Raw genomic sequence first — 27,657 nt, forward strand, 5'->3', positions numbered from 1 at the left:
TACGGCCGGTGTCGGAAGTGGTTTATGTGTAATTTATTTTACTTCATATTTTAAATGTGCTATTCAAATTTGCAAATTAACCCCCCCCCCCCTTTAACTTTTAAATTGTGCTCTTCACTACTTATTTTTACGTTTGAGAAGACAATTTATTCAGAATGTTTAACCGTATTTTTATGTTTACAAGAAAGCAAACGCAATTCGCTGGTAATGTTTGTAACGTCATGAATAACATCCCCACTTAAATGAACGTTTTCGCTTTTAAGAGGTTTATATAAGATCTAAGAAAACATATTAGCAAATGTAAGTATCACCTGATAATAATGACATCAACTAAAGCTAGTTCTTTCGTTTTGGCAGTAAATATGAAAGGTTGATAATTTATGATTTATTTTAACCATGTGGTGCCAATCAAGTTAGAAAAAAATAACTTATGTACCAAAATTGTATTATAGAAAAAAATAATACAAAAGTTTAAATGCACCTAAGGAAATAATATAAAGCCAACAAACAAATCTGCAGTCCTTCTATCTCTGTCGCTCCTTACGACAGAGAGAGGAACGGTATAATCCATGAAACAGCAGAAGGTGACGTTGTCACGTGTTGAATTATGTCAGTCGTGACAAGGACCTTATCAAAATGGCGGCCAAAGGGTTCTCGTTGATTGCCAAAGGTAAGATTAAAAGATTGTGAGATTCTTTGATTGGTAAAGCTTTAATATGGTTAAACTATAATAAACACAAATCCATTTTAAACTTTACCAAAATTCAAAGGATTGTTTGTTGATATAACATCTCAGAATATATGAACAACGCTGAGATATTAAATATTAGAGGTACAGAAATTTCACCAGGTTCCTCTCTGATAACATTATATTATTGACACATTTATTTCTCCTGTGTACACAATATGTCAAAATGATTACATAATTACCCTTAATACTTCGAAGTAGTTTAAAATCAATAAGCATTTACTTAATAACTTACAAGATTTATTATAGCTCTGTTTTATTCAATTAAATGTTTTGGAATTCTATAACATATTGCTATGTTAGATGTTTGACTCCAGTATTAAAGGTATCTTGATAAATGAACTAGAAATATTCTCATGATAAACCACGTGCTTCCAAGTGCAAAAGAACTTTATGTACCTTATCCATTGCGACTTTTAAATTGATAAATATTACGAGGTTAGTATCGCCATGTTATAAATACAGGCATGCTATTTTCAGTCAGTTGGTACCATAAAAATTCTCTTTATATCAAAATGCATCATCAGCAATTGCATTTCATTATCATAATTTGAATCATGTTAAAACATCTCTCTCTTCTCTCTCTCTCTCTCTCTCTCTCTCTCTCTCTCTCTCTCTCTCTCTCTCTCTCTCCTAATTCTTTTTTTCCTTTAATCGCACTGTTCCCCTATATAGCATTATTATACTATTCACTTTTAGAAATAATAATTATCATTGAAAGTTTTTCACAATGGTTAAAATTATAACGGTTTATCTGTCATTGATATTGTTTTGTATATTGCTCAGTCATGTCGGTCGGAAGTTGCCTCCCCTTACTGTCTCTCATTCTTTCCACACTGAACCTCGTGCAAGGTAAAGTATTATTATTGTCTCTTTTAATTTAAAACACTTATATTTTCCTTGAAATACGTATAATTATAGTCTCTATCAATATTTAAACACCTATATTTACATTGAAAGACGTATAATCATAGTCTCTATCAATATTTAAACACCTATATTTACATTGAAAGACGTATAATCATAGTCTCTATCAATATTTAAACACATATATTGTTTGAAAGACGTATAATAATAGTCTCTATCAATATTTAAACACCTATATGTACCTTGAAAGACGAATAATTATAGTCTTATCAATATTAAACCACATATATTCCTTGAAAGACTTATAATTACAATTTCTGTCAATATTAAACCACTTATATATTCCTTGAAAGACGTATAATTATAACATCTATTAATATTAAACCACTTATATATTCCTTGAAAAACACAAAATTACAATCTCTATCATTATTAAAACACTTATATATTCATGGAAAGTTGTAATTGTAATCTCCATCATTTTTTTTAAACACTTATATATTGATTCATTTTAATATTTCCTAGATTATAATCTCTATCAATATTAAAACAATTTTATCTTTCCTGGAAGATCTACAAGTATGTTCACTCATTTAATTTCTAACTGAAGCCGGATTTTTTCATGTCGAAAAATTCTTTATTAATGAGATGATTCAGAGTGATGTTAAGTCATCCGACCATTTACCAATAGTAAAGGCGTATGGTCACAATTTTTTGTCTCATTCTATTTTTCTGCTTTTATTAGTTACGATGCTTTAGGAATGCATTTCTTCTAATAATCGAATTAATAGTCATTCGTACGCGTAGTATTATAAGCAAGACACAAGGCTCGCAATTCTTTGCCATGTAATGAAGGCTCTTGCCTTGGTTTTTGTTTACATAGGTTCAATATATAACAATAAAAAATCTTTTTCAAGCTCAATACATATCTTTCATTTAATTTCAATTTAAGGATAATTAGACACTTTCTAGCGTTTAACACATTTATTTAAGATCTTAAACTGGATTTTTTCTTCATCATTCAGAATGTAAACGAGAGCTTTATTTACAAAGCAAAGAATTTCAAGCTCTGTAGATCGCTTATAACCTAAGTAATGACACCCAAAGTGTTGTTGCCTGTAAAAAAAATGCCTTACTAAAGTTATGTAAACATTCAAATCGGAAAAATAATTTTTGACCAAAATCGTGACCATGTCCCTTTAAAAGTGAAGACTGTAAAAATGTATTATTCAATGTTTTGTGCTTCTATCTGCAAAAATTAATTTCCAGTGTCCGGATTTTTTTTATTTCCAGTGTCCGGACTTTTATGTTACTCCTGTTCACATGTGGCTCACCAAAGGGACTGTACTCGTATTGTACAATGCGGATCACACGAAGTATGTACCTATAATTTATATTGTGAATAAATACATGATAGAGTTATTTTTAAGAGGAATGTGTAGTCTTGGCCATTGTTTGTTTTTTACACCGTATTGATTTCATTTAGAATAAGAGCTTCGTATTCAATGAATGGAAGCAATATAGCTATCCACTTTATACTTATATCAAAATGGGTTGGAACATGCAGTTTACGATTTATAAAGTATGAAGCGGTTTATAAAAAGCGTAAACTGCTCCAACCTATTTTATATAAGTATAAAGTAGACGCTATTGATTTCATTTCTTACAGTTGATTTTTTGCTATTAATTGAATAATGAATTGGCGAAATAATCTCAAATTAAAAAGCTAGAATTTTTGAACTTTTTTGTTAATCAAAAATGTGCTTCAACAATCACTTATTAAAAGTTGTATGATAACCACCCGGTGTCCTTAATTTGTATGCAACATATATATGCTTTCATTGTTGCTGTAAAAATGCCAACATCTGAATAGTAATTATATCTTGTTGGTAAGCATGTTCAGCATCATGAGGGAAAATGTGATATGTTATTTATATTCTGATTATAACACGCCCTTGTTAGCGTAACTTATTTTTTGATCAGCCACCTTATAACTCATAGACCAAAACCTGCGTCATGTGACATTGAAATATGATTTTAATTTTATTATTTCAAATAACGTAATTTTTTCAATAATGTTACAATACAGAATCTAAGTATTTCTTTGTTTTTTCCAGTACATTCTGCAGGTTCCCTTACCAATTGTTACTTTTGTCTATATTTTTTTTACTTGTGTTGTGTTGTGTATATTATGTTAACTGGTTCCAGAAATGTTTCGGTCGGAGGTTCTTGACACCTGATGGATTGACTTATTTCTCTTCGGGATGTGAATCTGTTGCTGTAAGTAAAAAACCTCTTACCTATGTATCTCGTTTTGCTAAATGGGGAAAACAAATTGCGCCTTTCATTTGGGAAAAAATAAAAAGTCTGTACTAATTCGGAAGTTATTTACAATTGAGATATAACCCGAATTCTTTAAGAAAGAATTTTTGGAGTAATACCAGACAAACTTCGTTTGGACTTTAGCATACTGTGAATCAACTTGTGGCGACTTTATTTCGCGATTTACTTTTGAAACACTAGTTTACGACGACGTATGATTGCAAACAAATCACATTGAGGCCCGTGTTATTATAACAACTATACGACAAGGACTGTCTCGTGTTATTATAACAACCATACGACAAGGACTGTCTCGCGTGAGAAATATTCGCGACAACATGGCTCTCGCTAACCTCGCGAAAAATGCTACTTGCGAATAGAAGTCGGTTTACATTAACTTCTTATCATAAAATTCCTATTCTGTGGCCATTTACAGGGCTGCTCAGCGAGACGATCATTCAACATTCCACACGACAGTCAGCACAAGATGACGAGGCTGGGGAGTGGGGACATCCAGGCGTGTGACCAATGCTGTGATGACAAAGATTACTGTAATGTACAGCTGTGTGACATTCCCATACGTAAGTAACTGATAAATCCCACAAGGAGTATTGTAAAGTACAGCTGTGTGACATTCCTATACGTAAGTAACTGATAAATCCCATGACAGGGACTATTGTAAAGTACAGCTGTGTGACATTCCTATACGTAAGTAACTGATAAATCCCATGACAGGGACTATTGTAACGTACAGCTGTGTGACATTCCTATACGTAAGTAACTGATAAATTCCTGAAGAAGGATTACTGTAATGTACAACTGTGTGACATTCCTATACGTAAGTAACTGATAAATCCCAGGACAGGGATTACTGTAACGTACAAATGTGTGACATTCCTATACGTAAGTAGCTGATCAATCCCATGACAGGGACTATTGTAACGTACAACTGTGTGACATTCCCATACATAAGTAACTTATAAATTCCTGAAGAAGGATAACTGTAATGTACAACTGTGTGACATTCCTATATGTAAGTTACTGATAAATCCCACGACAAGGATTATTGTAATGTACAACTGTGTGACATTCGATCCTTTACGTAAGTAACTGATAAATTGCATGGCAAGGATTATTGTAACGTACAACTGTGTGGCATTCCCATACATAAGTAACTTATAAATTCCTGAAGAGGGATTATTGTAACGTACAACTGTGTGGCATTCCCATACATAAGTAACTTATACATTCCTGAAGAGGGATTACGGTAATGTACAACTGTGTGACATTCCTATACCTAAGTAACTGATAAATCCCACGACAAGGATTATTGTAACTTGCAACTGTGTAACATTCCCATACGTAAGTAACTGATCAATCCAATGACAGGGATTGTTGTAATGTACAGCTTTGTGACATTCCTATACGTAAGTAACTAATAAATCCCATGATAGGGATTGTTGTTATGTTCAACTGTTTGACAATCCCAGTCCAAATTAATAATATATCCCATCCAAAGTAACATAAAAACCCCATCAGTATATAAGACAATTCGCATACGTAAGGAACTGATAAATCCCATTCAAATAAAAATAATAACCCCGTTAGAAAATAGGATATACTCCCATTCATAAGTAACTGTAAATCCTACCTAATTTAAAAATATATATTCCCGGTAGTAAATACGATGCTTTTTCATATCGTAAGTAACTAATATATCTCATACAAATAAAAATAATAACCCCCATCAGTAAATAGTATACAATCCCATACATAAGTAACCGATAAATCTCATATGAATAAGAAAAAAATATTATATTAGCAAAAGGGTTATGAGTAGTTTATACATCCAATCCAAATGGTAAGAAAATCTTTAATACAAATCATAATTAGGTCAATTTACTGATTGGTGTAAACGTTAAAAAATGATCATATAATAAAAAAAGGAAAGAATGCCATATGAAGATAATGATCTATCCCATTAGAATGAGATAGAGTTCCATTAGCAGAAAGCTTAAAATATCATTTGAAAGTAGCGGACATAAACCTAAAATATTGCGAAATAAAAATTATTTGATGCCAAAATATCATATTTAAACGTTAAAGGTAGATTTGACGAATAATCTGATGACTATCAAGCCTTTTAAAATTTAGAAGATGATTATTAAAAAAAATTATTCGAAATAAATAGGGTAACATTTGTTGACGAATGTTCATCAAGTAAAGAAAGTAAGTGTAAAACAAAGAAATTGGAATGTAAGTAAAAAAATCAATAAGTAGATCACCAAAAAACACCTTAAATATGTGCTTAAATAAATTAAAACGTAAAATATGGGTAGAATATATTAATAAAATTAAGGAGTCTACACGTCATTTAAAAAAATATATTTCAATAAAATAAAATCAATGTGTTATTTTTTTTTAATTTCAAGCATATTTATTTCCTTGTAGAATTAAAAGAACGGTGTCTTTTCTGTGATGACGTCATAAATCCTGAAGACTGCAACCTTTCTCTTCAATGTGACGAAGACCAGGTGATATATTTATACAATTTACATATTGTTCTCTAAATTCGTTATAAGTTGATCAACTTATCAAAATATTCATTGAAAAACAACGTTAACAAAATTGACGATGTACTGTTTACATATATTTTTAATAAAACCACTGTTGTTTCATCATTATTCTTGAAATAACAATGTTTGTCGAATAGCTGTTGAGTAGATCAATGACAAAAATAAAAACTTATTAAAATGCAACTCATATAAGTTGCCAACACTGTTTGGCTACTTTTAAAAAAAGATTATCAATAGTCTGCTAATATATTAATTTTTTGCATGGTGTTGATCTGTTCTTAGAGGTACAGCCCGTTCAGGTTGTCAACGATCTTACGTTTTGTCAAAAGTCTCATTTCACTAAATCCCATGAGTGTCTGTTTCTTCCAACACTGCTTTCTATAACTAGTACAATTTTTCAACAATTTTCGTTAAATGGCATTTTTTGTTAAGTTGAAAAAAAAACATTCATTGAAATGAATATCAAATAAAATGTTAAAAAAAAGATTCAGTGGCATTGAATTTACATATTCTAAAACTAGCCATTTTCACAAAATTACCAAACATTGATAACCATTCTAATTATTGATATAAGAAGAATAAATATGGGGGTTTTGGGGTGGTTTTTTTTTATTTGGAAAGGCTTACTTTAATTCTATACTTCAGACAAGAAAGGTAAACGAGATAAAACATTTTGAAATATATATCATATTCGAGGTTCTGTAAACTATGAAATTGTACACTTTTATCAATGTTTCCTAATCAGATTTCTGTCAGATGGATGAATTATTAACATGTTAACCATCAGATCTATCTTAAATTCTGTGTGTGTTTTTTCTAGACACAAACTTTTATTAAGGACGTTCTTTACTCAGGGTTTCAGTTCTCAAATCCGGATTGTCAAAAACTTCAATGTCATGAGTAAAATTTGTTCTAAACACAAAAAGTATTTATAAAATGAATTATAATTGACATAAAACTCGATAATTTTACTATATTATGGAATAAGGCTCAAACAAAGTTTGACTTTTAGCAAAATAGAGGAAATTTGGACTAAATTTTTCAGATTTTGTTTTCAACTGAAATATTTTTGGTAGTACTATAATTTTAAAAGTTTAGATTTTATTAGTTAGTCAACATAATTTTTCATATTTTCTGCTCGTTTTATCTCACATTTTCGTTAAAATAATCGGATGTAACATGCTACAAAAATATTAAGAAATATTAAGAAATTCTTAAGTTGATAAAATACACCATATCTCAAAATTTTGACCATTGACCTCATATAAATTTTATGCCAGCAGTGGAAGGTCAGTATACTTAGTTTAAAACTATAAATGTTTTAGCATCATTATCATCATTCAGTTTTTTGTTATATTGAATCAAAAATGGGTAGGCACTTGAAAACTAATAGAGGAAATTCGGACTTGAATATCTATAAAAATTGTGAATGAAAACTTAATATGTTGTATCTATTTAATGTCAATGCCATTCATAAATTATATTTCATTTGTTAAAAAGTTTGGCAATTTGTATTATTTTCACAATTAAAAAAATCTCAATCATAGTGTAAAATTTTTAGGAATTTTTCTTAAATTTCCAAAATTATTAAATGGCCATTAACTCAAAAAGTAGGTCTTTTTGAAAGTAAAGCATAACACTACCATGTAAGGTCTATAGCACAGTATAGATGGTTTTTCATCATCAGTGAAATTTTTTTTCATTCTGAGTAAACGTCATCCTTAATTAAAGAAAATTCCTATATTTTTAAACATTACATATATCGTTCATATAAAGGTCTCCTTTGAAACAAAAATAACATTTAGTACAAAAACTACCATCACCATCTAATCAGTTTCAAACGATTATTTAAAAAGAAAATATTTATTTATTTATTTATTTTGCAGTACTGTTACACTGAACATATTTATGTGAACCGCGAGAAGCGGTTCCGAATGGGATGCGCTCATAGAACGGTACGTTGGTGTTTGTTAATACAGAGTTGGTTTTATAAATGCTAGTATAGATGTGAACATTCTGTGCATTATATTAATAATCATTCTTTGTACTTGCATTCTAAAATTAGGACTATTTTAACCAGACCTTGGACTTTCAGTAGAACGAGGCTATTTCTTGCGTCAAAACAAGTTAAAAATGACGCGATTCCAAACGAAATATGCACCGATTGCGTAGTGTTAGCTTAAAAGCCAGAACAATCTTGTTGATTTCGAAGAGCTATGGCTGAGTGGCTAGTAATGAAATGGACAGGCCTATGTCACATTGCTGTTTGACACATTTACCTTAAGTCCAAGCTCTTGTTAAAATGGTTCTAGTTGTATTCCTATTGCTTTAACCAGTGGAACGTGAAATTATATTAGAATCACCGTATGCAAAATCTGAAGGTTTTTACCGTTAATTTTAAGGGGTGCAAGGTTGGGATAACATCCACACCATCCCCTGGGCAGGTCGCTCCTGTGGTTGGACGGAGAGAGACGGGGGTGAGTTACCTAAACCGCTACAAGGAAGCCCTCCCTGGGGGAGACTACTGCGCCAAGTGTTGTACAGGGACCAACTGTAACAGGGACCTTTGTACAAGTAGACAAGGTGAGTGGGTTTCTCATAAATAGATAAAGAGTTAAAATGTGTGCTAATTATGGTGTAAAACTATACAATGATATGATTGTAACAGGGAACATTGTACGAGTAGACAGGGTGAGTGGGCTTCTCACATAATAAAGAGTTATAATGGGTGCTAGTTATGGGGTAAAACTATACAATGATATGATTGTAACAGGGGACCTTCACGAGTTGACAGGGTGGGTGAGTTTTTCACATAATAAAGATTTAAAATGTGCGCTAGATAATACAATAATATGATTTGAACAGGGACATTTGCTTAAATAGACGGGGTGAATCGATTTCCACTGTTTGTTGCATTCACGAGTGTTTTTAAAAAGTGTAAATGATGTTAAGGATCGCTACAAATCAAATAGTTTAAACAGGTTGTGTGCACAAGTCAATGCTAAGAAAAAATATGAAGTAATAAAGTTTCTAGATTATCTAAACTTTTACTTCGATCAAAAATCTGTAAAACGCTCTGTTGTTTGATTATAAACGCATATCTTAGTCTTACAGTCACTTGTTAGCTGGCTAACGTTTTGCGTTTCTTGTCCGTTTTTCACATGATGGCATAGCAGTTTTTTTCTATTTTCTGGGTTTTATTTTTTAAATGTTCTCTTTCGGGTCATCGCTGCGAACCAACAGTGTTATATAAACTTCTAAACATATTGCGCATGCTTTTATCAAACTTTGAATACGACATCCAGTTGGCTTAACATTGGCAAAACTTTTTTATCTACTCTTAGTTCATTTGATTGTTCTTCTGTCTGAGCATCACAGTTTTGAACAAGTACGAGCAGGCCCCTCCGTAATTGCTTTTTGGAATGTATATTTTAATTGTTTCTCTCTGTATAGTGCTGAATCACTAAAAAGTGAGTACTCTCCGTATTGGTTATTCCGACTGTTTGTTTTGGTTGGTTCTCTTTCCACAAAGGTAAACCAGTAAGACTTGGCAGCCACTCATTTGTTGTTTTCTGTCAGGACTACGATACATCTTAAAGTTGTCAACCCTCCGTGTTTGTTATTCTGTTTATTTTGATTAGTCCTCTCTCCACAGTGGTGAACCAGTACGAGTTGACTGCCCCTCCTTCGTTGGTCCTGTGTCAGGACTATGAGACATCCTCCTGTAGGGACAGTCTGACAAAGGACCCCACATTCTGTGATGACCCAGCCAACAAACGCCTCTTCTGTCCGCGCACCTGCAACACATGCAGTACGTGTTAATCTATTATCTGATGAAATGTTGTTTCTTCGTTATTCGTTAAATATAAACTTGAGTGGATTTTTGCCAAGTTCATTTTCAATGTATTGTTTCTATTGTGCTTCTTTCATGAATACAGTAATTAACTTGAAAATATGATTTCACATGAATTTAAATTGAAAAGCAAAACTCAATCATTTAAAGTGATTAAACAAATAAATTTTCCTATCCATTTTCTCCAGTTAATCAAGAGAGTGTTGTTGTTGAACTGTTAAATTCATAGACTTGTTTGCCCCCAAAAAAATTTGTTTTCTCGAATTTCAATAAATTGACGAAGTTTCACAGCAATAAATATTATAAAAACCACTGGATATTAAGAAAAAGGTTTTGAAGTTTCAATATTTATTCATAATTAAAAAATTACATTTGTTTTTAATTTGACGTTTTATTTTGTAGGTGGAGGGGGTTTGCCACTACCAGTGGTGACAACTACACAACGTAACGTAACAATAGATCGTAACTTCTCGGGTCTTTCCGGCAAAACTAAAAACAAACCATGAAATATATAAACATCATCGGATGGTTGAATTTAATTAAGATTATTATGAAGGCTCGAAGAGTTGTGATAAGTTACATTATACATTAAGCGCGTTCGTAACATTATTTTATTGCCAGTCTATCGTACGAATATTCTATAATTAGTTTTGTTCTACACAGTTTCAAGGCTTTGTATCAAAAGTAAGCATAAACCAGTCCTATGTTTTGTTTTAAAAAAATATATAAACGAAATTGAATCATGATTATGTAAATGTAAATTCATTGCGACATTTACAAGGAAATTAAAGGGTAGTCTAATTTTTTAGAAAATTTCGTTACTGCATTATATCGATTATCTTAAGAACCCTATCAATAGTAAAATAGGTTTTAATGTAATGTTGAACATATTTGGACATGTGCGTAATTTTCTAATAATTTTTTTTTTTTACTTTTCCAGTTTTTTTTATTTTGTGTGATATTCTAAGCGTTACATAAGTTTATTTCTATTTGATTTTCAGAGTCTGTTACGAACCCGGTGACTTCAATGACCACAAGTAATTAATTAATCAAGATAATTTGTTGGGGTTTTTTTTCATTTCATTTCTCCATGGTCACGATTTTGGTCAAAAATTATTTTTTTGATTTTAATATTCACAATGCTTCAGTAAGGCAAAATTTGAGTGTCATTCGTTGAGTTATAAGCGAGTTACAGAGCTTACAATTCTTTGCTATGTAAACAAAGCTTTTGTTTACATTTTGAGAGTTGAAGGGAAGTTTCCAGTTTTAGACCTAACATTAATGTGTTAACCGTTAGGAACTGTTTATTTATTCTTAGAATGAATAAGAAGATAAACAAATCAGCTTGAGAAAGATTTTTTACTGATAAATTGAACCTATGTAAACAAAAACAGGGCACGAGCCTTGTTTACATGACATAGAGCTGTGAGCCCTGTATCTTGCTTATAACTCAATGACTGACTCTCATACTTCATTTGATCTTTAGAAATGCATTCATGAAGCATTGTAAATAGTAAAACAGAAAAATGAAATTTGACCAAAATCGTGACCATGCCCCTTTAAAGGAAAAGAGATTTCGTACTTTTATTGCTGGGTTAAGAACGAACAAAGACTTGCAGTAACGGTTCAGAAAGCTATTCTCCTTCGTCTTTTGATTGGATATATATATAAATGCCATAAAGATTTGTCCTACAAATGTTCAAGCACTCTTGATTGAATAGAACTGTAGCGTTTATTTTTACTTTCGACATCTGCAAAACTTAATCACTGTTACTTTACTAAAAAAAAATATTTCTTAACCCTATTTCAGTGTTTACTGCTCAGCTCATTTGTTTCTGTTTTAATTTGAACTCATAAATATAAAATAAGTGTAAACATTCCATACTATATACATTTAATGCTGTTTTCGGTCAATACAATACTCAAACTACTGGAGAATTATAATATTCACGTAAGCCATCCCAGAGGATGAGGCAAATAGCTTCCTTCGAAGGTAGCTAAATCATCGTATTGATAAAAAAAAATCAAGCAATAATTGTTTAATTATATGATTCGGTTTCAAAATGATACAAACATATTAAATTAAGTCTTTATTTTAATAGCGTTACTTAGTTTGTTAATGTCAGATTAAGTCATTGCCGATCACAGTTCGAATCCGCCTGGAGCTTTTGTTCATGTTAACTGAATTACATTTTTGAAAATGTAATTTTTCATCCAAAATTGCACAATTTTTTTTTTTTTGCTTATTAGACTTAAATACTTCTTATCCATTATGATAATCATCATAATCAAGTAATTTTCTGCTGATTTTAGAAAATATTTAACGTTGTAGTGAGCCACCTTAAACTGATCTGCATTCACTAACTGGTTACACAAAGTATTTATATTTTTGGGGTAATATCTGACACTATGCCCGTTGTTCTATCTTTTCATTGAACGATCTGTTTTACTCTAGCTCCTCTAGCTAATTGTACGGACGGAATGAACTGCGCGCAGTATGCCGACTTTTTCTGCAGTCCTTCCAACCCGTCAGGAATAGATGTTTGTCCAATCACCTGCAAAAACCCAAGATGTGTGGGTAAGATCCTACGTTTGCGGTTTTTTTTTTTTGCATGCCTGCTTTCATACACTGGCTTAAAACTTGACAACTTTAATTGTTGTAGTACCAAGGCTAAAACTGCATCTGGATAAATGCGGAACATAATCAATTTAAGAAAATAAATTAGAAGCGTTCGGACGTACTTATTTAATAGTTAGCTACATTTCTCAGAGCGTTAGTTGTTATACATTGAAAAATAAATAGAGACAAAACAGTATTCATTTGATTTTGATTAAATTAACAAAGGACATAAGTGTATGGCGCATAAGTTGACGAGCTAGGATAGTGTATTGCAAGTATAGGGCAAGAAGGTTTGATAATTTAGGAAGAAGGAAAGTTTTAAATTGAGAATATCTACAAAAATTGAATAATAAATTGAAATGTATCAACACTATTACTTTAAAATCAAATTTGGGTCCAAGGGACCGACTGCTCATCAGGAGATATTATGCTGCAGTATTTTAATACTGTCTACCTGGTAATTTTCGCCCCGTGTTATTTTTGCTCTTCTACACTTGAAAACAGTTTTGTCCAGTCTTCAATTTGACCAGTTGCAGTTGTGTTTACAGAGATATTATTTGTAAAATAGAATTCACCCAGTCCTAAATTTTCCCTCTGACAACGAGGGCGAAAGGGGCAAAAATAAACAGGGGTGAATATTTCCCTGTAAACAGTTTTGTCTTTTGCACTTGCATTATAATAAAGCGGATGGGAAAAATTAACATTCTTGTATCTAGCCTTAGAATACACATTTTTAAGGTATGACACTAAACAGTCAAAAGTAAACTTCCCAGTGGATAATGTCAATTGTTAACCGTCAAGAAATTCAGACAGCAACTATGTGATGCATTTTGACTAATGGCAGAGCGTCTTCTAATCAGAAATAATAATCAAAGTACTGATAGTACTGAAAAGCGCTAACCCAGCTTCTGTACATGTATGTATACAACAGATATTTGTATATAAAAGTTCAACTTCTGTATACGCACTATATTTCCTCATCACTGCGTGGCAGCCCCTGCAATGATGTATGTGAGCCCCGTACATTAAATTCACAATAGCCAGTGCATTAGATTCACAATAGCCCGTGCAGCTATGTGCATAAACTCCTGAAACTGGTTCCCTAACCAGTTTAAATGATGTAAACTTCTGCTCACAGGAGCGGTTATTCGATGCATCGGAAGTAGAAGTCTAACAACAATAAAGCGCTGAACTATGCTTAGCGCTTTAAAAAATACTAAGTAGATTGTTGTAATATAATTTACCTTTCTCACCTGAATGTTTAATAAGTTTCGACAATACCGTTATTTCCATCAATTCATAGTTTCATATAAAAAATTAAATATATGGGTAAAGGGTAATCTGGGAATGTTCTATCAATGTTGGTAATGAAGGAATATACATAAATCCGTCACCATATTATTCAGCATGACAAACAAAAGAGAAATATTCGAATAGAATTTAAATGTTAAGGAAAGGCAACAATATAAAATTGGTCCATCAAAGGGTAAGAACCTCTCTCTCTCTCTCTCTCTCTCTCTCTCTCTCTCTCTCTCTCTCTCTCTCTCTCTCTCTCTCTCTCATTACATCTATATAAAAATATGAAATATAATGTCAAAATTTTATATTTTATAATAATTTTATAATTATAAAATGTTATATTGGCATTGAACCGTTGGTTAAGGTTTTGAAGACGCACAGTTTTGAAGAAGAAAATATTACTCAAAATAATTTCAAAGTTCTGTTTAAGTCTGTAACAGTCCGTATTGGGGAATGAATCAACAAGAAAAGTTTATTCCTAAAAAGACGTGATTATTATCTTCCTTATTTTTCATTTTCAGCTTCTGCTTCAACAACCACAGGTGAGGTGTTATAGAATAGAACTAATACATGTATACCTCTTGAATAAAACTGGTACACCTGTAGACCTGTAAAATAAAATAGTACATATTGACCTGTAGAAAAGAACTAGTAAATGTAGACCTGCAGAATAGAACTAGTACATGTAGACCTGTAAAACAAAACTAGTACATGTTGACCTGTAGAATAGAACTAGTACATTTAGACCTCTAGAATTGAACTAGTACATGTAGACCTGTAGAATAGAACTAGTACATTTAGACCTCTAGAATTGAACTAGTACATGTTGACCTGTAGAATAGAACTAGTACATGTTGACCTGTAGAATAGAACTAGTACATGTTGACCTGTAGAATAGAACTAGTACATGTTGACCTGTAAAACAAAACTAGTACATGTTGACATGTAGAAAAGAACTAGTGAATGAAGACCTGTAGAAAAGAACTAGTAAATGTAGACCTGCAGAATAGAACTAGTACATGTAGACCTGTAAAACAAAACTAGTACATGTTGACCTGTAGAATAGAACTAGTACATTTAGACCTCTAGAATTGAACTAGTACATGTTGACCTGTAGAATAGAACTAGTACATTTAGACCTCTAGAATTGAACTAGTACATGTTGACCTGTAGAATAGAACTAGTACATGTTGACCTGTAGAATAGAACTAGTACATGTAGACCTGTAAAATAGAACTAGTACATGTAGACCTGTAGAATAGAACTAGTACATGTAGACCTGTAGAATAGAACTAGTACATGTAGACCTGTAGAACAGAACTAGTACATGTAGACCTGTAGAATAGAACTAGTACATGTTGACATGTAGAATAGAACTAGTACATGTTGACCTGTAGAATAGAACTAGTTCATGTAGACCTATAGAATAGAACTAGTACATGTAGACCTTTAGAATAAAAACTAGAACATGTTGACCTGTAGAATAGAACTAGTACATTTAGACCTGTAGAATAGAACTAGTACATGTTGACCTGTAGAATAGAACTAGTACATGTAGACCTGTAGAATAGAACTAGTACATGTTGACATGTAGAATAGAACTAGTACATGTAGACCTGTAGAACAGGACTAGTACATGTTGACCTGTAGAATAGAACTAGTACATGTAGACCTGTAGAATAGAACTAGTTCATGTAGACTTATAGAATAGAACTAGTACATGTTGACCTGTAGAATAGAACTAGTACATGTTGACCTGTAGAATAGAACTAGTACATGTTGACCTGTAGAATAGAACTAGTACATATAGACCTGTAGAATAAAACTAGTACATGTAGACCTGTAAAACAAAACTAGTACATGTTGACCTGTAGAATAGAACTAGTACATTTAGACCTCTAGAATTGAACTAGTACATGTTGACCTGTAGAATAGAACTAGTACATTTAGACCTGTAGAATAGAACTAGTACATGTTGACCTGTAGAATAGAACTAGTACATGTTGACCTGTAGAATAGAACTAGTACATGTACACCTGTGGAATAGAACTAGTTCATGTAGACCTGTAAAATAGAACTATTACATTTAGACCTCTAGAATTGAACTAGTACATGTTGACCTGTAGAATAGAACTAGTACATGTTGACCTGTAGAATAGAACTAGTTCATGTAGACCTATAGAATAGAACTAGTACATGTAGACCTTTAGAATAAAAACTAGAACATGTTGACCTGTAGAATAGTACTAGTACATGTTGACCTGTAAAATAGAACTTATACATGTTGACCTGTAGAATAAAACTAGTACATTTAGACCTCTAGAATAGAACTAGTACATGTTGACCTGTAGAATAGAACTAGTACATGTAGACCTGTAGAATAGAACTAGTACATGTTGACATGTAGAATAGAACTAGTACATGTAGACCTGTAGAACAGGACTAGTACATGTTGACCTGTAGAATAGAACTAGTACATGTAGACCTGTAGAATAGAACTAGTACATGTTGACCTGTAGAATAGAACTAGTACATTTAGACCTGTAGAATAGAACTAGTACATGTAGACCTGTAAAATTGAACTAGTACATGTTGACATGTAGAAAAGAACTAGTACATGTAGACCTGTAGAATAGAACTAGTACATGTTGACCTGTAGAATAGAACTAGTACATATAGACCTGTAGAATAGAACTAGTACATGTTGACATGTAGAAAAGAACAAGTACATATAGACCTGTAGAATAGAACTAGTACATGTAGACCTGTAGAATAGAACTAGTACATGTTGACCTGTAGAATAGAACTAGTACATTTAGACCTGTAGAATAGAACTAGTACATGTTGACCTGTAGAATAGAACTAGTACATTTAGACCTGTAGAATTGAACTAGTACATGTTGACCTGTAGAATAGAACTAGTACATTTAGACCTCTAGAATTGAACTAGTACATGTAGACCTGTAGAATAGAACTAGTACATGTTGACCTGTAGAATAGAACTAATACATTTAGACCTCTAGAATTGAACTAGTACATGTTGACCTGTAGAATAGAACAAGTACATGTTGACCTGTGGAATAGAACTAGTACATGTAGACCTGTAGAATAGAACTAGTACATGTTGACCTGTAGAATAGAACTAGTACATGTAGACCTGTAGAATAGAACTAGTTCATGTAGACCTGTAGAATAGAACTAGTACATGTTGACATGTAGAATAGAACTAGTACATGTTGACCTGTAGAATAGAACTAGTACATGTAGACCTTTAGAATAGAACTAGTACATGTAGACCTTTAGAATAGAACTAGTACATGTTGACATGTAGAATAGAACTAGTACATGTTGACCTGTAGAATAGAACTAGTACATTTAGACCTGTAGAATAGAACTAGTACATGTAGACCTGTAGAATAGAACTAGTACATGTTGACCTGTAGAATAGAACTAGTACATGTTGACCTGTAGAATAGAACTAGTACATGTTGACCTGTAGAATAGAACTAGTACATTTAGACCTGTAGAATAGAACTAGTACATGTAGACCTGTAGAATAGAACAAGTACATGTTGACCTGTAGAATAGAACTAGTACATGTTGACCTGTAGAATAGAACTAGTACATGTTGACCTGTAGAATAGAACTAGTACATGTTGACCTGTAGAATAGAACTAGTACATGTTGACCTGTAGAATAGAACTAGTACATTTAGACCTGTAGAATAGAACTAGTACATGTAGACCTGTAGAATAGAACTAGTACATGTTGACCTGTAGAATAGAACTAGTACATGTTGACCTGTAGAATAGAACTAGTACATGTTGACCTGTAGAATAGAACTAGTACATGTTGACCTGTAGAATAGAACTAGTACATTTAGACCTGTAGAATAGAACTAGTACATGTAGACCTGTAGAATAGAACTAGTACATGTAGACCTGTAGAATAGAACTAGTACATTTAGACCTCTAGAATTGAACTAGTACATGTAGACCTGTAGAATAGAACTAGTACATGTTGACCTGTAGAATAGAACTAATACATTTAGACCTCTAGAATTGAACTAGTACATGTTGACCTGTAGAATAGAACAAGTACATGTTGACCTGTGGAATAGAACTAGTACATGTAGACCTGTAGAATAGAACTAGTACATGTTGACCTGTAGAATAGAACTAGTACATGTAGACCTGTAAAATAGAACTAGTACATTTAGACCTGTAGAATAGAACTAGTACATGTTGACCTGTAGAATAGAACTAGTACATGTTGACCTGTAGAATAGAACTAGTACATGTTGACCTGTAGAATAGAACTAGTACATATAGACCTGTAGAATAAAACTAGTACATGTAGACCTGTAGAATAGAACTAGTACATTTAGACCTCTAGAATTGAACTAGTACATGTTGACCTGTAGAATAGAACTAGTACATTTAGACCTGTAGAATAGAACTAGTACATGTTGACCTGTAGAATAGAACTAGTACATGTTGACCTGTAAAATAGAACTAGTACATGTTGACCTGCAGAATAGAACTAGTACATGTTGACCTGTAGAATAGAACTAGTACATTTAGACCTGTAGAATAGAACTAGTACATTTAGACCTCTAGAATTGAACTAGTACATGTTGACCTGTAGAATAGAACTAGTACATTTAGACCTGTAGAATAGAACTAGTACATGTAGACCTGTAGAATAGAACTAGTACATTTAGACCTCTAGAATTGAACTAGTACATGTTGACCTGTAGAATAGAACTAGTACATTTAGACCTGTAGAATAGAACTAGTACATGTAGACCTGTAGAATAGAACTAGTACATGTAGACCTGTAGAATAGAACTAGTACATGTTGACCTGTAGAATAGAACTAGTACATTTTGACCTGTAGAATAGAACTAGTACATGTAGACTTATAGAATAGAACTAGTACATGTAGACTTATAGAATAGAACTAGTACACGTAGACCTGTAGAATAGAACTAGTACATGTTGACATGTAGAATAGAACTAGTACATGTAGACCTGTAGAATAAAACAAGTACATGTAGACCTGTAGAACAGAACTAGTACATGTTGACCTGTAGAATAGAACTAGTACATGTTGACATGTAGAATAGAACTAGTACATGTAGACCTGTAGAACAGAACTAGTACATGTAGACCTGTAGAATAGAACTAGTACATGTAGACCTGTAGAACAGAACTAGTACATGTAGACCTGTAGAATAGAACTAGTACATGTAGACCTGTAGAATAGAACTAGTACATGTTGACCTGTAGAATAGAACTAGTACATGTAGACCTGTAGAACAGAACTAGTACATGTTGACCTGTAGAATAGAACTAGTACATGTGCACCTGTAGGATAGAATTATAACATGTAGAAGTGAACAAGAAGATATGGATTTTTTTACCCTTGCCTACGTGTCTCAGTATCCTTTGTTTTGGTAATAACGTAATTTTTAAGCTATATCTAAGATTTTACTTTCGAAATCGAAATACAGAATGTCAACATTTCTTTATTCAAATATTTCCGATGGATGAGATGTGTGATAAGATTAGTATTTTTTATTTGACATTTTTAAAAAATTTTAAAACATTTTAAGTGGATGAAAATTTGTAATAATTAGTTAAAAAATTGTTTGAATGAACAAGTCTCTGTGGGTATTGTGTTTACATGTATATATTTTTGGGTTCTGAAGGATTGTGTCGAGTCAGCATTTTACATTAAGAGGCGTAACGGTGCCTGTATGAACAATGATCAAGATTACAAATGACTCTGATATAAACCTAGGGAGGATTTTCTGTAATGATAAAGATTTAGAAAATTCAGATAAAGAGTGCGTGTTAATTTCTGGTTTCACAGAGGCGACAGGAAAACGTTTCAAATAGAACTAGTCATTTAAAAGTATTACCTTAATTAACATGCATATGATGAAAACATTAGATACAATAGTTACAACCATATAATTAGAAACATATGATTAAAAATTAAATAGTTCAAAAGATTTTTAAGAGAAAAAGGCGGTATATATTTATTTAAGTACTAGTTACCATAGCTTGTATCTGTCTCCAGCGGCGCCCCTTGATTGTTCGGACCCTATTCCCCGCTGCCAGTGTGAATATCTAGAGAAAAACCTACAGATCTGTCAAGATGGCGACCCAGAACTCCAGAAGTTCTGCTGCTTCTACTGCAGAGAAGTAAACAACCCAGGATGGAGCTGTAATGACACTGACAAACTTTTTTGTGACAGCAAAGAGAACGACTTCTCTAACCAGTAATATATTCTCTTTCTATTTATTTTATTTCACTGAAAAATGTGTCTTCTTCTAAAGTGTCAACAATGAGTTAAGAGGACTAGTTGGCCCTGGTCATTTTTCGACAATATTAATCTCCTTAAGGTCAAGATCTAGTAAATGAAAGCTGCCTACAGGTTTATGAAATTCAAGATGTAAATTCTTTTAATAATGCTTAATAACAATATCTTTGTTTCATAGGGTGTACCGGGGCTTAAACTGTTGGTAAACACAATGAAAAATAATGTTTTAAACAGCCATTTTCTGTGAAATATGAAGGATAAACGTGATAAATCTCGGAGTTTTATCCATTTATGACTAATGAAATATATCTACAATGTTTACCGTCTCTCCAAAGACGACATTAAACTAGCTATTGATCTCTTCTTTAAAATGATGTCAAATTGAATATAGGTATCGGGATTACTTTTCCCGTGATTAAATATAGAATGTCAAAATATCATTTATTTTCTACATACACTAGCCTTAAATAGGGGAACAGATTCATCAAATCAATTATGACGTCATAATGGTTCTAGCACCAAAAAGACAGTCTGGAACCAATTACTAGATCTTCTTGACCTTAAGAAGAAGTGATCAGTATACAGTTAGGGTAATGCTCAATTTTCAAGGATGGATTTTTCCTTTATGAAATGATTCTTTATATCATTCGTAAAAGTTTTAGGAAGATCTACTGGTTAGATTGTTAGGCCATCCAGCCTACTTAACGATAAAAATATCAAACTTACATGTATATATATAATGATTTCTTTTTTCTTCAAGAAGACTTAGTGGTCAACAAGTTAACCAACGGATTCACCTAAAATTTTAAGACCTGATTTATTTACATATGAATTATTATTTAGTAAAAAAAAAAAGCTAATTTTATCTTGCTATTTAAATTTCATACATACGAGTAGTTCTTTTAATAAAGACTAAAATACAATCAAAAATTGGCCATGACCATCAAGTCCTCTAAAAAATGAACTAATGAATACTGTTATCCAATTTTTATTCGCGGCGACTTTATTTCGCGATTTTCCTGCAATAAACTAGTTTGTGACGACTAATGTTTGCGACCAAGCCTTATCCAGATCCTTATTTTGTTATATTTACATTTTCCAGTGTCTTCGCCTGTGATAACACTACGTATCGATTTTGTACTCTATAACTCATAATACAAATGACGCCAAATCGAGGCGCCAGCAGGGTTTGCTTATCTATCATTTAAATATATAATGGTACGATGGCTTAAAATTATATAAATATAAGTAATGAGGAATCATTCTTTGAATATTATGAGATGATAATTTCGGTCGGGGTGTGATCAAATCTATCATAAAACCCTTTGGGCTTTATTGGATATGATCACGCCCCTACCGAAATCATCACCTCATAATACTCAAAGAATGATTCCTGATTCCTTATATAACAACCATACACTAAAGACTAGTTCGCGGCGAGAAATATTCGCGACGACGAGGCTCTCGCGAACCTCGCGAACATTTCTCGCACGCGAATAAAAGTTGGTATACAGTATAAAACTAAGATACATGCAGGGAACTGTGTGTTTTAAATTGTGTTGTCCCTTGTGTTGTGCCTTGTGTTGTCCCTTGTGTTGTACCATGTGTTGTGCCTTGTGTTGTCCCTTGTGTTGTGCCTTGTGTTGTCCCTTGTATTGTCCCTTGTGTTGTGCCTTGTGTTGTACCTTGTGTTGTCCCTTGTGTTGTGCCTTGTGTTGTGCCATGTGTTTTGCCTTGTGTTGTGCCTTGTGTTGTCCCTTGTGTTGTCCCTTGTGTTGTCCCTTGTGCTGTGCATTGTGCTGTGCCTTGTGTTGTCCCTTGTGTTGTGCCTTGTGTTGTCCCTTGTGTTGTGCCTTGTGTTGTTCCATGTGTTGTGCCTTGTGTTGTGCCCTGTGTTGTGCCTTGTGTTGTCCCTTGTGTTGTGCCTTGTGTTGTGCCTTGTGTTGTGCCTTGTGTTGTGCCTTGTTAGCTCACCTGAGCCAAATGCTCAAGTGAGCTTTTCTGATCACAATTTGTCCGTTGTCTGTCGTCGTTGTCGTCGTCGTCGTCGTTGTCGTCGTCGTCGTAAACTTTTCACATTTTCATCTTCTTCTCAAGAACCACTGGGCAGATTTCAACCAAATTTGGCACAAAGCACCACTAGGTGAAGGGGATTCAAGTTTGTTCAAATGAAGTGCCACGCCCTCTTTAAAGGGGAGATAAATGAGAATTATTGAAAATTTGTTAGTATTTTTCAAAAATCTTCTTCTAAAAAACTATTCGGCCGGAAAAGGTTAAACTTGTGTGGAGGCATCATCAGGTAGTGTAGATTCAAGTTTGTTCAAATCATGGTCCCCGGGGGTAGGGAGGGGCCACAATTGTATGGAGGGTAATCGTGTTAAAAAATCCAGAAATCCGAATATGCAATCGTGTTGATGTGTGAGCCTGAGTATGAATATGTGTAATTCTGATCATGTAACCTATAAAGCTCGGGCATAATCACGTGTAAGATTTGACTCAGATCCTTCGCATGATGCACATTTTGCAACTTTATTGTTTACATTAGTTAATTAAACCTTCAACTTTGCACACTTTCAATCCGTAGTTTCTGCATTTGTAACTTCAGGCTCGGCAATAGCACATCTGACATGATACAAATTGACAAATGTAAAGTCTACAAGTTTGTCGAATTTTGACATGACCTTATATGGCAACTGCCTTGCTGCGGGAAAAGGCATGCCGTAACCGCCGGAATGAACGAAAAATAAACACAATATTCAGCTAAACTAAAGCATTTAATGAACGACACCTTTTCTATAAAAAACACCGGTATTATTTTTAGAAAAAAAATTGAGGTATGATTGAAACATGACCAAACAGGAAGAGGTTCATGTAGAAAAAAAATCGTTGCTGATGTGACGAATGCGCTAATTTCCGTAATATAATTCTCATGGTATTATAAAAGGAAATGCCTAATATCTTATTTCTCTAAAAAAAAAAATTGACATGTAATTTAAACTGGAATATAAGTAAATGCGTACTCTTTTCTAGAAATGAGACGGATCAAGAAATTTCTTAAAGGGGTGAATATATTTTGAGCGGCATGAGGTTCGAAGACCGCCGTGAGGTCCCATATAACTCCACTGCTTCTGAATTCTAAGAATTTTGAGAGAGAATTTTTAACCGGGTTTCCGATTATTGAAATAGTAAAAATTGCAGGCGGGCGAGTGGCTGTCAAAAAGGTACCCTTATTGTACCAATAACTCCTCGAACAGTTTTCAAGATAGGAACTTGTTCTTTTGCAGATCATTTATACTTATATTAGAGGTATGCAAATTGCTAGGATTTTGATTTCTGATAATTTATGAAAAAATATCAGCTGTTGAACTTAGTCATTTTTGGGTAAAAACATTGCATATAGAGTACCCCATTTTTACTCATGTTATTTTTCTGAATTAGTTAGAATAAACGACCTGCAAAGATTTGGTAATTTTTCGCGGAAAAATTTATGTTACTTTACATGTATTTATACTTTTTGTTGTTGTGTAAGTGAAATATAAATAATAACACAATCTTCAATAATAATAAAGAACTAGCGCATATTTTTGTGCGCTGTAAATTGAAGTTTTACTATGAGAGGCACTGTAGCTCCCAGGTCGTCCATCTGTATTTTTAGACAGGGAGCTACAGACCTGCAGCTAGTTCACAAGTGGCTGTAAAGCTGTATTATACTAGCTCTCCAGAAAATTTTTATCAACCAACTTCACAAAGTGAGTGTATTGAACTGACATTCAGGACGTCATACTCATATCCCGTAATAATTCCTTGAAATAATAAAAAAAAAAAAAATGCCAATTTTTACCTTCATGATAGGCTTTTCCCCCTATATATTGCCGACAATGCAAAGAAACATTTCTTAAAATAATTTATACATATTTTAATTTCACGACAGTTAACCTTATCTTTGGAATTTTTATTCATTTTTTTTCTCAAAACCAATGTCTTTAAATAGTTTGTTTTTCTCGATAACTTTGCAACTCAGCTGGCCGACCCCGTGTAATTTTTCGCGGGGGTGGGGGTTATGGAGGTCTTGTCACAACTTTGTGGTGGCGATAAGGATGCATTTGGAGATATTTTCTTAATTCAGCCGAGGCCTATACTTTAACAATGTGTTGCATGTACTCTAATAACAATGACGTCGGAAGCAAATTGAAAAAAAATATTGACAAGAATTCCCATAATCATGAAAATTCTAATCCGTAGGGGGAAGGATACCAATAACTCCAATCTTACCTGCCCAATTTCCCCCCCCCCCCTCCCCCCCAAAATCATGAAATTCCTAATCCGTGGTGGTGGTGGTGGTGGTGGGGGGGGGGGGGGGTTGTGTGCTAGTATACCTACTATGACTCTAATTTTTAATATCACTATAAATATTTCATTCTCTTTAAGGTCTTTTAAGGAACAATTTTGTTTGTTGCGAGGAAAAAGTAGGGGGGGGGGTGAATCCTCCCTGTTGCTATGTTCCTAATGGTTAAGTCTAACTTGGCAAAAAGGGGGGGGGGGCGAAGTCCCCCCCCCTTCCCGGTTCCGACGCCTATGAATAAAAATGCGTATATATCTTTATACACGTGTATTCAAACAAAGTCATTAAATGTAATTTTTTTCAGTTCTAAGAGGATATCTGAAGCCGATCGAATTCTTTACTCGCATCTTTATCTTGATAAAATGTACACAAATCTCATATTTTAATTTTCCGAAAAATAATACTCTATGAAATGTCGCTAACCAAAGATAATATGATTATAGGCCTACCTAATATATATTTTTTTTAAATTTATTCCGTCCCTATTCCGGTGATTACGGCATGCCTTTACCTGCAGCTAGCCTTTTTCTATCAGTGACGTCACTGTTTCCATATAAGGTCATGTCAAAGTTCGACAAACTTGTAGACTTTACATTTGTCAATTTGTATCATGTCAGATGTGCTATTGCCGAGCCTGAAGTTACAAATGCAGAAACTACGGACTGAAAGTGTGCAAAGTTGAAGGTTGAATTAACAAATGTAAACAATCAAGTTGCAAAATGTGCATCCTGCGAAGGATCTGAGTCAAATCTTACACGTGTTTATGCCCGAGTTTTATAGGTTACACGATCAGAATTACACATATTCATACTCAGGCTCACACATCAACACGATTCATATTCGAATTTACAAGTTTACATGTCTGGATTTTTGAACACGATTACCCTCCATACAATTGGGGGATCAAGTTTTACAGAGGAATATATAGAGAAAATCTTCAAAAATCTTTTTCTCAAAAACTATCAGGCCAGAAAAGCTCAAATTAAAATGGGAGCATCCTCAGGTAGTATTGATTCAAGTTTGTTCAAATCATGGTCCCCGGGGGTAGGGTGGGACCACAATTGGGGGATCAAGTTTTACATAGGAATATATAGAGAAAATCTTTAAAAATCTTCTTCTCAAAAACTATTTGGCCAGAGAAGCTCAAATTAAAATGGAAGCATCCTCAGGAAGTGTAGATGCAAGTTTATTCAAGTCATGGTCCCTAGGGGTAGGTGGGGCCACAAGAGGGGGATCAAGTTTTACATAGGAATATATAGAGAAAATCTTTAAAAATCTTCTCAAAAACTATTAGGCCAGAAAAGCTCAAATTAAAATGGAAGCATCCTCAGGAAGTGTAGATTCAAGTTTGTTCAAATCATGGTCCCCGGGGGTAGGGAGGGGCCACAAGAGGGGGATCAAGTTTTACATAGGAGTATATAGAGAAAATCTTCAAAAATCTTCTTCTCAAAAACTATAAGGCCAGAAAAGCTCAAACTTGATTGGAGGCATCCTCAGATAGAGTAGATTCAAGTTTATTCAAATCATGGTCCCCGGGGGGAGGGCGGGGCCACAAGAGGGGGATCAAGTTTTACATAGGAATATATAGAGAAAATCTTTGAAAATCTCTTCTCAAAAACTATTAGGCCAGAAAAGCTCAAATTAAAATGGAAGCATCCTCAGGAAGTGTAGATTCAAGTTTGTTTAAATCATGATCCCCGGGGGTAGGGTGGGGCCACAATTAGGGGATCAAGTTTTACATAGGAATATATAGAGAAAATCTTTAAAAATCTTCTTCTCAAAAACTATTAGGCCAGAAAAGCTCAAATTAAAATGGAAGCATCCTCAGGAAGTGTAGATTCAAGTTTGTTAAAATCATGATCCCCGGGGGTAGGGTGGGGCCACAATTAGGGGATCAATTTTTACATAGGAATATATAGAGAAAATCTTTAAAAATCTTTTTCTCAAAAACGCTTAGGCCAAGAAAGCTCAAATTTGAGTGGAAGCATCCTCAGATAGTGTAGATTCACGTTTGTTCAAATCATGGTCCCCGGGGATAGGGTGGGGCCACAATTGGGGGATCAATTTTTACATAGGAAGATATAGAGAAAATCTTTAAAAATATTCTGGGAAAGTTTTCGGTCCAAAACTCAGTACTTAGTGTGAAAGCACAGGTTATGCAGATTTATGTTTGATAAAACCATGATTCCCTAGAGAAAAGTGGGGCCACGAAATGGGAAGGGGGGGGGGTATATAGGAATAGAGAAAAATCTTCTTACAGTTACATCAACAAAAGGGGCTTGGTATTTACCAAAAAATAAGAGGTGGATAAAATTGGCAGATTTTTAATTTTTTTAGCAAGAGCTACTGTACTCAATTGTCAGGATATTTTGATACTGTAATGCTAATTCGATCAGAATTAATAAAATTGTTGCTCAGGTGAGCGATGTGGCCCCTGGGCCTCTTGTGTTGTGCATTGTGTTGTGCCTTGTGTTGTGCCTTGTGTTGTGCCTTGTGGTGTACCTTGTGTTGTGCCTTGTGTTGTCCCTTGTGTTGTCCCTTGTGTTGCGCCTTGAATGACGAATTATCAAATGTCCGTTTATTTCTTGTTTTACAGAATACAAGGTCTTAACATTACATGCCACGCAAATTAACAAATATGTTTTCAATAAAATCGTTAAACATTATCAATTTTATGTTATATTTTCTTCATACGGATG

General features: G+C 33.5%; 1 protein-coding gene across 1 annotated transcript; it reads left to right on the forward strand.

The window, feature by feature from the left end:
* The first annotated feature begins 557 nt into the window (after nucleotides 1–557).
* Nucleotides 558–27,624, forward strand: LOC105329740 (extracellular matrix protein A). The gene is made up of 15 exons (XM_034462336.2): nucleotides 558–670; nucleotides 1,535–1,600; nucleotides 2,909–2,991; nucleotides 3,824–3,895; nucleotides 4,374–4,518; nucleotides 6,389–6,471; nucleotides 8,400–8,468; nucleotides 8,916–9,096; nucleotides 10,169–10,324; nucleotides 10,769–10,810; nucleotides 11,368–11,403; nucleotides 12,822–12,944; nucleotides 14,807–14,827; nucleotides 20,373–20,574; nucleotides 27,555–27,624. Exons 1-15 carry the CDS (start codon nucleotides 637–639, stop codon nucleotides 27,589–27,591), a joined length of 1,350 nt encoding a protein of 449 aa, XP_034318227.2. The 5' UTR covers nucleotides 558–636; the 3' UTR covers nucleotides 27,592–27,624.
* Nucleotides 27,625–27,657: the final 33 nt, after the last annotated feature.

Source organism: Magallana gigas, chromosome 1 (genome assembly GCF_963853765.1).
Source record: "Magallana gigas chromosome 1, xbMagGiga1.1, whole genome shotgun sequence".
NCBI lineage: Eukaryota > Metazoa > Mollusca > Bivalvia > Ostreida > Ostreidae > Magallana > Magallana gigas.